The sequence below is a fragment of the Corvus hawaiiensis genome, chromosome 1 (genome assembly GCF_020740725.1).
Source record: "Corvus hawaiiensis isolate bCorHaw1 chromosome 1, bCorHaw1.pri.cur, whole genome shotgun sequence".
Lineage (NCBI taxonomy): Eukaryota > Metazoa > Chordata > Aves > Passeriformes > Corvidae > Corvus > Corvus hawaiiensis.
Window position 1 is genome coordinate 65,935,427 of NC_063213.1, and position 17,810 is coordinate 65,953,236.

The 17,810-nt window shown below is 43.3% G+C and overlaps 1 protein-coding gene and 1 long non-coding RNA gene across 13 annotated transcripts in view; one reads left to right on the plus strand and one right to left on the minus strand.

The window, feature by feature from the left end:
- LOC125328443 overlaps positions 1 to 17,810 on the plus strand; it is a 52,232-nt gene that overhangs the window by 28,596 nt on the left and 5,826 nt on the right. For 3 of the 6 annotated variants that reach the window (XR_007204718.1, XR_007204716.1, XR_007204717.1), the window contains 2 exons: positions 458 to 596; positions 7,571 to 7,854. This is a non-coding gene — a long non-coding RNA (uncharacterized LOC125328443). Of the gene's footprint in view, positions 1 to 457; positions 597 to 7,570; positions 7,855 to 9,878; positions 10,692 to 17,810 lie in introns of those variants that run through there. The other 3 variants (XR_007204720.1, XR_007204721.1, XR_007204722.1) reach the window with 3 other exon arrangements.
- Positions 423 to 17,810, minus strand: part of HIVEP1 (HIVEP zinc finger 1) — a 128,798-nt gene continuing 111,410 nt past the window's right edge. For 6 of the 7 annotated variants that reach the window (XM_048309035.1, XM_048309065.1, XM_048309055.1 and 3 more), the window contains 2 exons: positions 12,289 to 12,806; positions 7,702 to 9,424 (listed from right to left, as the gene is read on the minus strand). In XM_048309035.1, coding sequence (XP_048164992.1) covers positions 8,276 to 9,424; positions 12,289 to 12,806 — 1,667 coding nt within the window. In that variant the 3' untranslated portion in view covers positions 7,702 to 8,275. Of the gene's footprint in view, positions 971 to 5,441; positions 5,548 to 7,701; positions 9,425 to 12,288; positions 12,807 to 17,810 lie in introns of those variants that run through there. The other variant, XM_048309085.1, reaches the window with a different exon arrangement.

Sequence of the window (17,810 nt, forward strand, 5' to 3'; positions counted from 1 at the left end):
AATGTATTGTTTAAATGTTCCCATAAAAATGGCCTTCTGACTATCCAAACACATTGTCTGTCGTCGTAGATCAAGCATGGCTCTTACTCTTAAACATAAGGATTAAAAGGCGTCCATTAAAAGGACAGTTTAAAATTCTATTTTAAAAAAAGCTCAGAAGCTTAAAAGACTAATTATTTGTGTAATCTTCAAGATCAAACGTTGCTGAAATAAAGACTTTAACTCTTTCATCAGATAAAACCTGTGTGCAAAGATTGCAAGGGGAGAAGAGACTATTAAGATAACCTAGTTTGACCTCATGACCTCAGGTTTTGACATTTCACTGGTACAGGACCCTTTCAGTTGTTCATGTAGCTAAATGGAAAATTGAATAAAACCATGGAGGATGCAACAGACTACATAAACTTGAAAAAACAGACCACAGGTTTTCATGTTCCTTTAATTTTTGTGTTTGTAGGCAAGGCTCAGTGCTTAAAGGGGTAGTCCCAAGTCCTCCACTGATGCAGTTGGTGCAGGTCTTGCTGAAGCTCACAGATGTCATTTTTCCTCAGATGAGGATCTAGCCTGAGGAGTTCCCAACTGCAAGGGAGAACTAAGTAAGTACAAAAGTGCAAATACTTAGAAAGGACAATTTGCAGAAGTCTCTGGGTAAACTACATTCCCAAAGTCTCTCTCCATTTTCTTCTTTTTGTCCTACTTTTTATGACAAGTGCTTAGGTTTGTGTTCACCATGCCAGTTTTCTACAGGACAGGAGGGAGAAGCTGGGACACATTTCTTTGTGTGTGTCTTTTCTAATCTGTTTGAGCTGTCTGATGTCTTCATATCTAATACATTCGGGATCTTTGATCGAGTTGGAGGATGTCTCAAGGAGTTATGATTCACAGGAAAACAGGATATCCACAGGGGAGCCAGTTGCCCAGTCCAGCAGAATTAATCAGCATTAGCTGTGTGAGCTCTTGCTCTGAAACACTGTAAATAAGAAAAGCATCATGGATCATTATAGGTATGGGAATAAACAAAGAGGGAAACAAAATTTAAACCCGTAAGTGCCAAAAATGATTTCTGCACCACCCACTTGATTTTTTGGTGGAGCAAAACTGTCTGGTGTCCAGATGAAAACATGACTTCTGTTTTGCAAAGAGGCACTGTTTCAACATTTGCTTCTGTTCTGGCACCTAGACTGTTTTTGCAAACCAGGGACACACCTAACACTGGTCTAGGACACACCTAACAGGTCTGAAATACAAGAGCTGCCTTCCCGTGCCCAAACAGCCCAACAGCCTGGTTACAATGCCGTGCTCTCCCTGGCTTGCTCTGTCTTGCAGCTTGGTTTATCTTTCCCTCTCTCTTCTCTCCTGGCCTTGTTTCTGCCAGCAAGTGCCTGGCCAGAGCACAGGAGCTTGGAGCAGCCTCCTGGGAAGGAGGTGTAACTAATGGAGGTGACCTCTCACCCAGGGAGCTGAGGGACATTGCCTCCCTTGTTGTGTAGTCTCTGGCTGATGAGAAGGGAGCTGGTGCAGCACTAGAGGATGGTGACTGAACCTTCCCTGGCACCTCTTGGGCTGAGTGGCAGAGACTGCCACCACTGCAGTGTCGGTAGCTGAGTGTACAAGAAATGGGCATCACCATCTCCTCCTCCTCCTCATGCTCGTGTTCAGGATGAAGCCCTTGTGATTGGGTTACAAAGGATACGGTCACTCTGGACATAGTATTCCTGAAAGATACTACCTTGTTAGATCCTGTGCAGAAGAGCTGGGTGCCAGAAGGGCAGCTGCTCGCTGGGGAATGTTTGAGGATTACCAGAATCAGAAGCTGTAGTAATTTTCTGTTCAAACAGGGAATTTTGGCTTCTTGTCAAAATTCCTTCTGATTTGTCAAAAATTTTTGTCAAAAGATGCCTTTTAATTCTTCATTTTGACTTGATCTGCTTTGATCATAAGGGATGGGAAAGGCTAGGTGTCAAGATGATGGCTTTCTACTCAGGTGTCTCAGGTCTGGGTAGGTGCTGTTCATAGAATCATGTTTGAGCTGGAAGGGATCTTTTAAAGGTCATCTATTCTAACCGCCCTGCAACGATGACATACTCCTTTTTAAAAATTTGCACCTGTGTGAGGCCCAGCACTGAGCAAAATCCCTATTGGTGCACCTTGTCCCTGTGCTCCTGGGAGGTGGGTGGATGTTCTCGGTGATGCTCCCTCCACACTGTGTCTCTCACTGCATGTTTACGTCCAGGGATCACTCCTGCCTTCCACAGGCACTCCGTGAAAAGCCCTTCATGAAAGAGGGGCTACAATGGGGATGAGTCCTGTGCCAACAAGTGGGCTCTGAACTCACTTCCATGTCTGCCTCTGGAGCAGGAAGATGACGGGGTGGCGAACGGCTCCTAGGGGTCAGTGATTTCAACCAAGAGCTTATTACTCATTATACAACATGGAACTGTCACCTGTGTCAAATGCTGTCCTTCTCAGAAGGAGGAATCCAACTCTGGGGTGTTTAGGTACAACACCAAAACACTTTAGACCTGAATAACCTGCAAATGGAACTTCTGAAGCCCAAAAGGATGTTGTAACTGCCTAAACTCAACAAAAAGAGGAAATGCTGGGGGCATTTGACTTTACAAACAGCCTTCAGCTGGCCTGTTTCCAGCACAAATGCCTCACGCATGGTAATGGATTTCAAATACACTAAAGAGCACAGCCACAAAACCAAACAAGCCTTAACATTTGACCTTATTGGGGAAAACAAGCCTGCAATTACCAAAGAAAACTAAGCATGCCTAGATAATTGACTCATCTTAGAACTCTCAGTTTTGTTTCCATGACTGAACCATAGGAATGTAAAGCCTTGCCATCTTTCAGCTAGCATGGTTTCCTTAGATCTCATGGAATATCTGAAAATCACCAGTCACCTCCTAACATTTTGAATAGTCTGTTCAGTATAAAGAGGAGAAATGTACAAACAAATATAAATGGCAACACCACCTTTTTTTTTTTTTAACATTCCTGGAACAAAACATGAACATCAAATCAATGCATTACGGGCTGTTACACCCTTGTTGCTGTATGCTTATCCACCCACGGACATTCCACATAAAATTACTTAATAATCAATTTGAAGTACTTTAAAGTAGCTTGTTTTCATCTAAAGTCAGTAACAGAATCAGCAGTCCAGTGTCTAGACCTAAGACAGTGGTCTCATCCTCAAAGATGTAAGCCAGAGATGGTGTTAAGTCTTTGGTGTATCATTTAAAGACCATCTGTAAGTGCTGAGACTACTTACAGGGAAAGGAAATTTCCCTAAGACATGGGAAGACAATTCTAGCCATGTTTTTTTTTTAGTCATTCATAATGTAACAATTAGAGACTGGCCAGAAGTCACCTAAGATGGGTGACATGGTTTGTATTAAAAACCAGGAAAGCAAGGAAAGGATTCCCTACTATGGGATGGTCATACTGGTCTCAGAGGAACTTTCCATAGGAACTGAAGCAGTGGCCCATCAGATAAGTCAGCTGAAGGTATCTTGAGTGAGCACTCTCAATTGTGGATTGTTTGGTTTCCATGGCTCTTGGCAAGTCACTTGTGATAAAACTGAGGATTTTAAATTTTGTTTTCATGAAACTGTCCCGATGTTAAACACATTTGAAGGGCAGTTTACAGGTTTAAACTACAGTGTTTATGAAAGCTTAGTGAGGATTATCTTGCAAAAAATGAGGACTTCTGGGGTAAGTTATATAGTGATAAATTAATTTTATATTCTGTTTAACCACATGTCAGTAAACTCAAGGTGAGATAAATCCGTTAAGAAACCATACAGAATGTTTAGCTAAGTGTAAAGCATGGTATGTCTTTGTTTCATGGTACATCTGTGGCTTAGAGGTGGGCCATACTGTGTTCAGCCTACGTAGGTTATCTGAGATGAAATGCATGTGATGGGCACTTGAATTTGTAAGCAAAACACTGCTATCAGACTTTCTGGCAGGGGACTGGCTGATATGGAGCAACTGTGGGCTGCTCTAGCCTCAGGGCACAATTTACAGCAATCTGAAGCTCAGAAAGAAAGGCACAAAAGTGTGCACAGCAGCAGTAACCAGTGCAGGGCAGAGCACCCCTGGACCTATGAAGTTAGCTTTATTTCAGCTGTGGTCCAGAAGCTGGGAGTTGCATCCGGGGATGTAATGCTACAGTCAAGAGATCTGAGGCCAGGTACATTGAATGTGTCTGTCTCTCGTTTATTTCTTGACCTAAGAAGTGACAGGTAGGCCATGCTGTAGCTTATTAAAGCCCCAACAGGAAACACAGACACATTTAATAGAGTTCATGTTCCAAAGCCATTATTATTATTATATGGACACACTGCCTCCAAAATCAGGTACCCACATCGCCGGCAAACATCATGCAATGAGGAACCAAGTGAGGCCTGAGCTGAAAGAGCCACAGGCCACTGGTCGTTTCTTTTTCTAGTGAGCGCTTTTGGCAGATCACAGGGAAGCATCTGCACGGGTCGCACAGAAGCTGACCATGCCATGTCTGTGCTCTGGCTGTATTTGTAGCCAGCCTTTAGCTGGCACCTGCTTGCACCCTCCTGATGGGAATAGGTTGTGAGAAGATGCCAGAGTGTGCCTGGATACACTGAGAAGCAACACTTGTTCTGGCCTTTTAACGTTTAAACAGCTGTGCCAGATTTGCCAGAGGGTGTCTGACAGATTTGTTAAAAATTGATCCCTGAGTAAACAGCCCAGTGTTATTTACTCCAATTCAGCTGTGATAATTCACACCATCTGAAGAGCAGCCTAATGCTGCACTGGCAGGTCTCTGAGGTGTTTGCTACTGCTTTGAACAGAAGGATCCTTGTGGCAGGGGGAATGTGATTTCCCAATCACTCATGACTCTAGACAAGACAATAAAGATACAATATAATTTAAAACAAAAGGAATTAATTCAGAATGAAAATGTAATTGCTAATGCAGTGGTCACAGGCTTGTGCTGATGCAGGACACCCCTGTGTGCTGACACGTATATAGATGTTGGTTACAAGCACTAACAGACGAGAGGTACAGAGTTTAACTTTCTCTCAGGTCTTTCTTCCTTGTTCCTGTTGCTCAAGCTGTAGAGGCACCTCAAGGAATATCCATTTGGAAACATCCTAGAGGGAAGGGAAACAGTGTAATATTCAGGACCACAGTCTTCCAGAAAACTGTGATTTCCTCCAACCTTGGTTTGAACATTATATATATCTGCAACTACCTGCCAATAGTAGAGTTCCTGCCTCAAATGTGGCTTATCTGCTTTGCCTGGGTAAGTGATGATTCAGTATCTGTCCTCAGATCTCTTGACCTGCAGCTTTACATTCCCAGAAGCAACTCCCATCTTCTGGGCCTTATGGCTGAATCAGTGCCCATTCTCTTGGTCCTTCCTCCCTACTGTCCTGATATGAACTTACCCAAATGATATGTCTTAACATTCCTCTTTATGACATATCTGTTCTCATGTCATTCTTACTCTTCAAGATATGCTTCCATCTCTTGCCCTTGATGTCTTCAAAACACCTAGAATAGAAAAGACAGATGTAGATCACCCAATTCACCAAGCTGAATTTTCTGTTAAATTGGAGACTTCCTGGAATTAATCCTGAACAGAATATGAGAGCACAACAAATTGCTCCTCAAGTATGTATTTAAGATGTGTATACAGTAAATCTCTGGAGTTTAGTAAAATCAGGACTTAGGGGCATGTGCAACAGCAATTTCTTACCTACTGCTGCCTTATAAAAATCAGAGAAATGGTGGTAAGTTGTGATGGCATTCAAAATTCTGGAGATAGTTTTATTTTGCTGTAAAGCTATCTGATTCTGTCATCTTTTTTTGGTCACGCTTTAGACAAATATGCTCAAGTTAATTATCATAGTTCTATTTTACTGTTAGGTGTCCATTTCAAAGGAGCTAAAACTAATGCAAAATTTCCCAAGTTCATTAACTGCAAACCATCACCTGATTCTACTCGAAAAAGCTTCAGGCTCTCAAAGCACATGTAACACAGCAATGTTTCAGTTCTACCTTTGGCTGGTTGGGGTAATCTCACATAGATACAAATGATAATGATACAAGACACATTGACACCACGCTTATAAAAAGAACATACAAACACACAGTGACACTTCACACAGGGGTTGCACAAAAGACACTCACAAATTTGAAGTCCGGCACTGCGGGGAGCTGAGGACTCTTAACTCTCATTAGGTTCAATGTGAGTTGAGAGTGCTTGGTGGTTCGGGTGCTCAGGCCCTCAGCGAGGCTCTGCACATTCATGTCAGATGGGAGTAATTTCTCCTTCCTACTGTGTGTGTTTCTAATTGCAGGATTACTACAATTGCCTGATAATCACAAGTAATAGAAATGACTTTCTGGTACTGAAATGCTCTTTCTGAAAGTTAATAAAGCTCATTCAACATCGCCTACAGTTTTACAACACACTGTAATGGAATAATGTAATGAGCACAATGTGAGTACAGTACAAAAGCCAGTGTAAAGTTAAAAATGGATCTAGGATAGTGCTGCTCTTGAATATGAGCAGTGTAAGGTATGAATTACTTCCTTGAGATGGATACAGGAGTTAATCTGTGAACAATGCAGCCCAGCTCACATTCAAGTTCACTCCCTTTTTTTTTCCAGATTTGCTTCCCATCCTTTTCTTCCAGTTGTTTTATGTGTGCTCATCCTTGTTAATTCCATAAAGGTGATCATGCTTTTAATTTACAACTTCCAGTTTCCTACTGGAATTTTGTTATTAAAGGGGTTATAAAAACTTCTGTAACAATGTGATAAAAGGACACAGCAGGAAACCAACTCTACTTAAAAATTACAGCATGAATCCCATGTCAATTTGAAACTTCTAGGAATGTGTAGCCCTGTAACTTGTCAGAAGTGTCTCCTGCCATCATTGGAACACCTCAACAATTCAGTGATAATTCTACATTGTTTTCACTATGTGCAAACAGAGGAATGGTAAATTTCATTATGCCAGGATCCATCCATTCTTTGTATGCCCACAGTGACAGGTTTGTTGTTAAAACAGCCATATTAGCTGTGTGTGTCAGACTTCTAGTCCCTTTTTCTTTCTCTGCATGAGTAACACACAGTTGTATTTAGGGAGAAAATGGCTTTGTCTACCTGTAAAATGAAGATCACCTGAAACACAGTCTTGTAAGAGGTTGATGGTAATCAGTAATGCCAAACCCTCATTACAGCAGTGGCCTTTTCACCAACTGTATGGCAGATTTTGCAATTAACACACCAAGAATTATTCCTTTCTTGTGTAACAACATTTTAATGTCAGTAAAAAGTGGTTTTATAGTTCAAGATTACAAAAAAAAAATATTTCATCTTGACCCTTTTGCCATTTTCCCCCAGGCAAGTCTTCAAATTTTAGTTAGGAAAAAACCACAAGGTGGATGGATGCTTGCTCTATGGAAAGCTGAGGGACTCCCTCCCCACTCTGCAATTGCCAGATGTTTAGAAATGGAAGATTTTTCTCCAAGTAAAGCCTGATGAGTTGCTCTCTCTCCCATGGCAGGTGAAACCACAGGGGCTTTTACCACCACCAGATCCTTTCAAGCTGAACCAGCTGGAAGGGCACTGAAAGGAATGAGTTAAGCACCTCTCCAACTACCGGGCTGCATCAAGAAGGCACAACATAAGCAATGGTAAAGTCAGTAAACAAAATTTTACTGTAATATTTTGTAACACAGATACTGTATTTCTCTTTGAAGTGTAAAGCTACCGTCTTACACAAGAAAGATGGACAGACCCTTTTCCAAGACTAATATGGATACAATAAATATGGAGTTTTACATACTAGATCTGTACACAGAAACTTTGTCCCACAGCCATAAAAATTTACATTTAACAGTGCAACATATAATTTAATCCTTTATTTATCTGACATAGGATGTTTACTTACTAAACACAAGCAACTACCTGGTTTTAATATACATATTTTATATATATATATTTTATATATATATATTCAACAATCTGTACAGGTTTCTAAACATAAAACTCCAAAAGGCACAATCGTCTATACAACATGTACAAAAATGGCTGGAGCTGACAAGAAACAACAATTATTGGTCAAGAGTTCATGATTGCACGAAGATTAGTAATGGGTTTGTGTCAGAAAAATGTGCTTTAAGGAAAGGAAGGTTTGCAAAGAAACCTGCAAGTGTTATTAAAAAAACCCAAAAAACCCTAAAAATAAGAACACAATGAAAAACAAAAACTAGGTTGCTATTACAAGTCTATCCTCATCGTCACTGCTGCCATCGCTAAACTGCACCGTGTTTTGCCGCCGGGGGGGGGCGGCTGGCCTGGGTACCTGTCTGTCCGGGGTGACAGTTCGGTGGACTGGAGACTTGGTTAACGTGTTGGGATTCACCTTGGAGCGGGGCTCTGCCGGGGCAGCCCTCTTCACTTGGAGAGCAGGGAGGTCACGCTTTGGCTTGCTGGGGTTTGCGAGGTCAGTCTTTTCAGGATCAGCTTTCCCCGGGCCAATGGGGTTGGTCAGCGGGGTGGGCTCGGGATGGCTCTTCCCACTGTACCGCTGGCCGCCAGCCACCGCCTGAGGAGAAGCACCCCGGCTGGCCTGGCCAGCCTCGGCTGCGGGGAAGCCAACAGGAGCTGGCTCCAGCTGGACCTCGCCGGCTTTGGAGCCTGCGGCGGGTGCCTCGGAGGCTCCGTGCCCCTCGGTGCTGGCAGGGCTGATGGAGGGGATGAGGGTTGGCAGGGCGATGTTGAGGATCTGCAGGCCAGGAAGGTGTCCCTGCGGGCTAGGGGTGCCCTGCGGGGCCGCACCAGCTGTCAGCACCTGGAGGCCCACAGCGTTGAGGGTAATTCCTGGAGGGCGAATCTGCGGGGCGATGTTGGTGTTTGCCAGGCCCAGGATGTTCACTGTCTCCATGCCCAGCGGTGGCAGAGGCTGCAGGTTGGGTGTGCCAAGCCCCTGAATGCCCGGCACGCTCACCTGGCCGATGGGAATGCATGGCACCACGCTGTTCACCTCGGCGACTCCCACGGGATTTGCGGTGGTGCCAGCAGCCGTGCCACCTGTCTCACCAAGGGCGCTGGTAGTTCTGTGAATCACGCTCACAGCTGGGATAGTGAGCTGCACTGGCCCTGCCTGGATGGGAACAAAGGTGGAGTAGGTGGCTAGGCCGGCAGGGACCACCTGGATGCCCCCGACCGGCACCATGCCATAGGGAGCCTTGGCTTGCCGCTGTGAGTGCAGGGGCAGGTGGCTGAAGAGGTGAGTCTGTGCAGCCCTCGGCTCGGCAGCCGGTTTCTCCTCCAGGGTTTCAGTGTAGGGTGACGGCACTGTCGTCTGCATGCTGTGGTCTGCTGGCGAGGATGGGGAGCTGATGGAGGGCGTGCTCTGGGAGAGAACAACACAGGCGTGTTAATGTGGCAGCCACGGCTGCCCTTCAGTGGCACGAAAACACAAGGGAGCTGGGAGTGCTTCCCATGCCCCCTTTTAAGAAAGAACAACAACAAAATGGTTTGTAGTATATAGTGCTCAGCTTGAACAATGAACTGATTTCCTTCCTTTCTTTTTCCAACTCCTTCCTCACCCACTAATTGAATTTTCCTCTCCTAATTACCCTTGCTTAATTTCTCTCAAACACTAATGCTCAAAAACATTGCTGAATATCTTTTGCATGTGTGCTTTAAGTGGCGAGAATGCTTTGGAGAACTGTTCTATGTGGAAATTGCCTCAGGCACGAAGGTTAAATAAGCATAAGCTGGCATTTTTGATGCACCAAGTTCCTCTCCTGAAGGCATTACAGCCTCTGGCAGGCAGAGGCAGCATCATGGCACATTTGTCATAGGTGCTTCTAATGTGGCAGACAGGGTACGCAGTGACAAGAGATGGCTGACAACTACAGCTCCTGCAGAGGTGGAGGTGACAGCTGGATACTGGAGTGAGACGTGGGATCCACATCCTATTGCTGCCTCAGCTCACCGTGATTTATTCGGTGCACACACCTGGACTTATAATCCTATTTCTATCCTCCCTTTTCTTCTCCTACAGCCTGTTACTGACCAAGGCTTGCAACTCCTTTCCTAGAACCTCCTAGAACGAGTAGTCTGAAAGTGCAATTGCGATCTCTCTCTCTCGTTTTAGGCATTTTCATCACACACGTACTGGTGCAACCTTACTTAGTTTATACAGTCCTAACTCTCAAAAATTCTCTAGAGCAGGCACAAAACTGAAAAACAGAAAAAAATGTTTTGGAAATCTGCTGGTAGAAAATGTATTGGCAAAGGGAGAATATGATTAACTGGCTATGCAGTGCCGACCTGTCTAAATGAGAAGATGGGTGTGAGAAAGAAGCCAACATCTTTCTCAGAACTGACACCTCACAAGAAATCCTGATAAACTGGTATGGGTGCTTTCGAAGGAACGTACAACAGCCTTCCTGAGCTGTGTTGACTCCTTGGCTTGATTGCAAGAACTGGGATCCACAGCCATTCACAATAGGAACGGACTGTAGATTAACCACTGGAGACACAAGGCTGATGCTTCTTTTGGTCTGGGAAAGGAAAAGAAAATCTGGAAAGGAATTACTGCCTTGTACTACTTATGTGCCTTCTTTTTTTTGAAAAATGTATTAATGTAGACAATTATTAAAGCTATATAAATGAACACCGTTCAACATTTTTAATTGCGTGAATATTTACTTAAGGCTTCAGTGGTTCTATTTAATGAGGGAGTAAACTCAGTCAAATGTCCTTCTGGTATCCACTGGCAACAATGGAACCTAAACTCCAAATAGGAACACCCTACCCATTTTCTGGCAGGTATATACAGGGATCAGAGATCATTTTATTCTCTGTCACACTACAAACTCGCTCCAATTTCCATTTGCCACATGAACTCACAGTTCTTACAAACACGGATGAGCCTGTGTCAAACAACGCAATGCAGCAATAATTTTTACTGTTTCTCCTTGTCAACAGTTTGCTACCTTAAACTTCGCAAAAAAATAAATCCAGTAGTATAAATTTTCAAAGAAAAAACCAAGCCACTAAGTACTTAAAACAGACTGAAATTTTTTCTATTTATGCTTTTGAAAATTATCTGCTACTTTTTTTCTATAACTGCACGCGAAGTTAGGTTTACGCTTGGACTTGATCTCAAGATTTTTTCCCAACCACAATGATTATATGGTACAATGTAGTATATCTAAATATTGTACTCATCATGGAGAAGGCAGTGCTCTGATTACACCTTTAATTAAACTATTCTGCATTTTATTTTTCTGAGCAATATTCTGAAAAGCACGAATGCCTTCATGGTCTGTAGTAAGAATTCAAAACTACCAAAAGATATCTTTAGGGTCAGCTAGGTAAGGGACTTGTACTGTCCCCATCACACTCCATTAAAGCCACCGCTTTAATGAACAGAAAAGGGCTCAACACCTGCTGCTTCCCTCTGTGATTTCTTGGGCACAATTTTAAAGAGAACAGTTGCCAAAATTACTGAACGCTCCCACAGCCCTGTACACAGACTGATCTCACCTTTCTGCACACCGCTTTGAAAAGCCGGGTGTCTAGCATGTGCATGGGCAAAATTCGTCCTTTTCTGATTAAAATCTTCTTTCAGCTTGGAGAAAAGCTGAGAGCACTGGGAACTCAGGTCTCAGTCTCATGTTCATCTCTCCTTTCGTTATTGTGCAAGGGCAATCTCCCAGTCTCCTTGAACATCTGGTGCTCTTTCTAATTCTACTATTAAGCACATTTGGAGGATAGATAAGCAATTGCACCATTTTTTTTAGTGATAAGGCAAAACACTTTGGGACTAGATTAATTTCCCTTTGGAATTACCAATGATTGTATCATCATATTTCAGAGTGAAATGATTGCTGAATTCTCTCACTTTCCTCTGATGACCACCACCATATGTTCATTCCACATATTTGTTATTTCCTTCTGATTTGTAATACAATCTACCAGCTCCAAACATCAGCTGAAATAACCATTATACAAATTAATCCATTCAGGAAGAATACAATCAAATTAAAGAATTTGAAAAGCAATGCTTCTACTACATCCTTGTTTCTAGAGTCCTACATATTTGTGCCTTGATTAATTTTAACTCTTCTGAAAGACTCATCACCAAGAATTCTAAGAATAAAGGGAAAGGCAAACACTTTAATGTCTGAAAAATCTCCAAAAAGATCTTTTTGGAAGGAGGACTTAAAATACCACTCTCTCCCTGGAGTTAAATACTCCTACCTTTGTAAGAGCTGCAGTTGATATTAAGGAGTGGCCCAAGGCTGTTTCTAGACCAGGGTAATCCACAGACATCTGGCGACCTGGAGATGCAGGAGCGATGTCTGTCAGTGCTGCACCGGCACCGCAGGGACCCACTCCTCTCTCCTGGGCTTTGTCCTCATGTGCTTCCTGATGGGTGGATTCTACTGGCGACCTGGAGGTCCTGCTGACTGACTGCACTGTGCTAAGGACAGTCATCTTGGTCAGCAGAGCTTTTGGGAGACCATCCATGGAGTCCGTGTGAGCCCCAGTAAAGCAGTCTGGAAGCCTGATGTCGTCGTCGGTGCTGGCGGCATCCTGCAGGCCGTGGCGAGAGGGGTGGTGCTGGGGGCTGGCCGTCACCGAGGGCGTTGTGGATAGCACCGACTCAGCCTGGCTGTCCTCATCATCATCCTCATTGTCATTTTCATCTTCATCTCCACCATCAGACTCCTCCACGTCATATCCTGACCGGTCATAGCCAAATCTTTGCTTCTCACCTGCAGAAGTGGGAAGTAGAAGGCAAGAAAATGAAGGCCCTAGACTGAGAAGGAAGCAGGAGAGAACAACTAAAAACACCAAAAAACCACATGGCATATGTATTTTCCAGTCATACCCCACTGCATCAAAGCAACAGGGAAGATTTAATTTTTGTTTTTATTTTCCAGCTTACATATTTCACTATACAGCTACATAATCTTTCATCTTCTGTTTCCGTGTTGTTTTTAACCTTCTGGATTTGGCCGTTTTCTTCCATGCCATTTGTAACCATTTGCTCAAAGTCACCCTTCACTCTTCCTTTGGGGAGCAGTGAGCAGATTCCTGGTTCATTAGGCTCCCAGTGCTGACATGTGGAGCTGGCCTGTCAACCTTAGCAGTGGGATATTCTCTGGCTGGTTCTGACTCATAAGTGGGTGTCCTTGTACCTAATATGAATCATGGCTGCAAAGGTTTTTGAAGGATGCAAACAGAAAGACTGGAGGCTGTTAGTCAAGAATCTGTCTCGTTAACAGGCAAAAGAGACCAAAATTAGACCTTACCAGATTTCTTCACTTCACAAATGTTTGGAAAGGTTTATTCAAAAATCACCCAAGATGTCCTAGGAGCCAAGAAAGCCGTCTTTGTATCAAAACTTACCTATGAATCTTTGTTTGCGTAAAGAAGCCCTCCTGACGTCAAGTCTTAAAGCCAAACTGCTGTCTAGGGGTAAATTTCTCTACAAAATACAGTTTTACTATAGCTTTTCACCTTCTTTTGTATCTAACTTGGAAAGAAAGAGTCGTCTTTAGTAAAGAGACAAAAAAATCCCATCTGCTGTGTCTGATTCCAAGCCAGGCTGTCTGGGATCATATTTTATAAAAGACAAAATGCTTTGAATACATTCATATTTTGTATTTGATTAAAGGTCTGTCTCTTGAGCTGTCCAAAAAAACATATCAGCATAAAAATCATTTGGCTCTGTAAAACCAGTGATGTCTGGTTAGATAAAAGCTCAGAGATGCTGTTCTAGGGAAATCTACACAGGAACTTACCATCAAAATGGACAATTCTGAAAAAAATCAGACCCTTAAAAGAATCTGAATATACTGCCTATACTTTAGGCTGCTATGTTACCAAAACCAAAACAAGCACCTTGAACTCCAGATAAAATAAATGGGTTTAATTGAGCTACCTCTCAGTAAGTTACCCATCATCATAAGCCTTTATGGTTTCAGATGAGCGATACAATTAGGAACTAATAGCTTCTTTGAAAAAATCCCTCTGTAATGACTTTTCCCTTCTTTGCCTACACAGTAATTTGTACATTACCTAAATACGGGAACTAGATTTCCTACATTTACTACAGCAGATGTGAATATGTCAGACATATTAAAAATACCCCAAATCCTCCAGGTCACTGGAATGATCCTAACAAAAATATTTATCGGAATTTTAAACAGTCTTAATTTATAATTCTTATCCACAGGCAAAGCTGTTCAAAATAGAAAATACATTTTAGTGGAAAAATTTATTCATTAACTTCTGTTCCAAAATTATGGCAAATAGGATTGTTAAAGATATTATTAACAATAACACGTGGACTGACTAAACGTTTTTGGTATTTTTTTCTCTATAATTCTGTCAATTTCTATTATTCACATGAACAGTGTTTCTTCATCAGTAACTTGCAAAGAAAACATATCTAAAACATCTACATATGTTTGATTTCTGAATGGAAACAACTACCTCTGTCTTCAATACAAATTACAAGCTAGGAGGGTCCCAGTGCCCTGAGCTGGAGGACCATGACTGTGAGAATGATAAACTCCCAGTTGACTCTGAAGTTGTGTGGGAACTGCTGCTCCAGCTGGATCCCTGAAGTCTATGGGGTCAGATGGGATTCATCTGAGAATACTTAAAGAGCTGCTGATGTGATCACAAGGACTCTCTCTATGATTTTTGAGCAGTCTTGGGAATCTGGAGAGGTCCTAGCTGACTGGAAGGTGGCTAATGTTGTCCTAGTTTTCAAGGACATAAAAGTGGACCCCAGAAACTACAGACCAGTCAGTCTCATTTCTGTGCCTAGTAAAGTTATGGAGAGGATTATTCTGGGAGGTATTCAAAAACACCTGGTGGACAACACAGCCATCGGTCACAGCCGGCGTGGCTTCATGAGGGGAAAGTCCTGCTTATCAAACCTGATTTCCTTGTATGATAAGGTAACCCACCCAGCTGACCAAGGGAAGCCAGTTGATGTAGCCTTTCTGGATTTCAGTAAAGCTTTTGACAGTGTCTCTCATGGGATCCTTCTGGACAAACTGTCCAGCACACAGCTGGATAAACAACACACCATGTGGTGGGTGAACAAATGGCTCACGGGTCGGGCACAAAGGGTTACAGTGAATGGGGTGATGTCAGACTGGTGACCTGTCACTAGTGGGGTTCCACAGGGCTCCATCCTCAGCCCTGCGCTCTTCAGCATCTTCTTAAATGACTTGGACGCAGGACTGGAAGGGACACTGAGCAAGTTCACAGACGATACAAAACTGGGAGGAGCTCTTGACTCCCTTGAAGGCAGAGAGGCCCTGCTGAGAGACTTTGACAAACTAGAGATGGGCAATCACCAACAGGAAAGATCAACAAGGGAAAGTGCTGGATTCTGCACCTGGGACAGGACAACCCTGGACGTACAGACAGACTGGGGAATGAGAGGCTGGAGAGCAGCCCCATGGAAAGGGACCTGGGGGTTCTGGTCGATGGCAAGTTGAACATGAGCCAGCAGTGCCCTGGCAGCCAGGAGGGGCAGCCGTGTCCTGGGGGGCATCAGGCACAGCATCACCAGCCAGGCAAGGGAGGGGATTGTCCCACTCTGCTCTGCAGCAGAGAGACAGCAGAGGGGCAGCCTCACCTCGAGTGCTGGGGGCAGTTTTGGGTGCCACAATATGAGAAAGCCATTAGGCTATTAGGGAGTGCCCAAAGGAGGGCAACAAAGATGGTGAAGGGCCTTGAAGGGAAGCCATTAGAGGAGCTGCTGAGGTCACTTGGTCTGTTCAGGCTGGAGAAGAGGAGACTGAGGGGAGACCTCATCGCAGTTACAGCTTCCTCGTGAGGGGAAGAGGAGGGGCAGGCACTGAGCTCTTCCCTGTGGTGACCAGTGACAGGACATGGACGAATGGCCTGAAGTTGTGTCAGGGAAGGTTTAGGTTGAGTATTAGGAAAAGGTTCTTTACGCAGAGCATGGTTGGGCACTGGAACAGGGTCCCCAGGGCAGTGATCACAGCACCAAGCCTGACAGAGTTCAAGAAGCATTTGGACAATGCTCTCAGGCACATGGTAAGACTCTTGGGGATGGTGTTGTGCAGGGCTAAGAGTTGGACTTGAATGATCCTTGTGGGTCACTTCCAACTCAGAATATTCTGTAATTCTGTGATTCCCTCAATGCCTCTGTAACAGATACTGAAGACTGTGTCACATCTAAAGGGTGACCCACAGGTTTCCTGCAACTCTTTAAATAATGCAGGGAGCATTGCAAAGTCTTGGAATTTACTCTGAACTCCCTCTTAAATTCAGTCTCTTTACCAACATCACATAAGTATCCTCTATGAAATCCTACTTATTTTTGTCTCTTTTCTCCCTCTCTCCACATGAATCACATTTTCTATGAAAGCTGATGTCAATCACAAATGATTGTTTCTACTGGCAAGAAAACTACCTGAAGTGATTAGACTGACTTGTCACATTTGTAAAGCAAAGAAAACATATGTGCAAACAATGCCCTGATTTACAACAAGAAACTACGTTCTTTCAAATCAACGCTTAAAAATGCTACGGGATTTACTAGCAAATGCTGTTTATGTAGGAATTTTCTGCATACATCCCAGCTTTCTACAATAAAGCCATGGAAAGAGAAAGGGAAACTGTGTGTGGAACACAGATTCCTTACATGCAGGACTCCATGGCATATAATTTCCCTCTATTGTTTCCCTGTTTACCTCCACCCTTTGTGCATTTGCCAGCTTCTACTTGAGTGTGGTTACCTGGAGCCAGAGCCTGCAGTGTAGGCGAGGTGACAGCGATGAATGTGGTTCCCTTACTCCCACACCACTTTGCAACATCAGATGAGGGGAAAAAAAAAAAAAAAGATTCCTGACTTGCTTGTTCTGGCAATGCACGAAGGAATGCTTTGCTCTGGCTTTTATACCTGCATGCATGTTTGCTGAAACAAGAGGTGCCCAAGCTTTTCCAATCAGTGATCCCATTAAGCATCACTGTGGAGTTACAAGAAGACCCGATGCTGGAGTTTTAAGCAGTAGAAGATCCAGGCCGGGTTATGGGTCTCCTTTGAAGGAGACATTGGGCTGAGGCTGTGACCACTCCTTGTGCTGGAAGACTCTTCCAAGCAGTGTCTTTATAACAAAGTAGTACTGGCTCCAATCCATTCTGGTAATTGTACACTGCCTACTAAAGTTCCCTGGCAGTTTTAATTGGGGAAAATTAATTCTTCACTTCCTATCTTGAACTGTGTACAATTATAACCATATGCTTATGTAGCTGATAGATATAGATATATATATATACACACACACACATAACTAGAACGGACTCAATTTCCAGAGGGAACAAAATGACTTCTGTGTTTAACTTTGCATGAGGTTGTAAAACGGTGTGCGGTATTTTCGAATTGAAGGATGTATCATAAATTTAAAGGCTCCTAACATATGGAGAAATGGCTTCTGGCATGAAAGTTCACAGTTTTTTTTTTTAAAAAGAAAACAGGAAAAAAGTTTCACACTATTAAGTGAAGGCTTATGAAAACTACTTCTCTTTTGAATTTGTAACTCAACTCTCACCATTTTAACAGACAGACTGTTCAAGACAGCCTCAATTTTTTACAAAGAGTCTTTTTGGAAGAGTAGGTAACGCCTCTCATCCTCCGGCAACTGCTGCAATCTTTTCTTTTAAACCCTTAGAAAGACTCTTTCTTCTTCCTGGACTTCACAGGAGAAAGTGAATTTTACAGATCT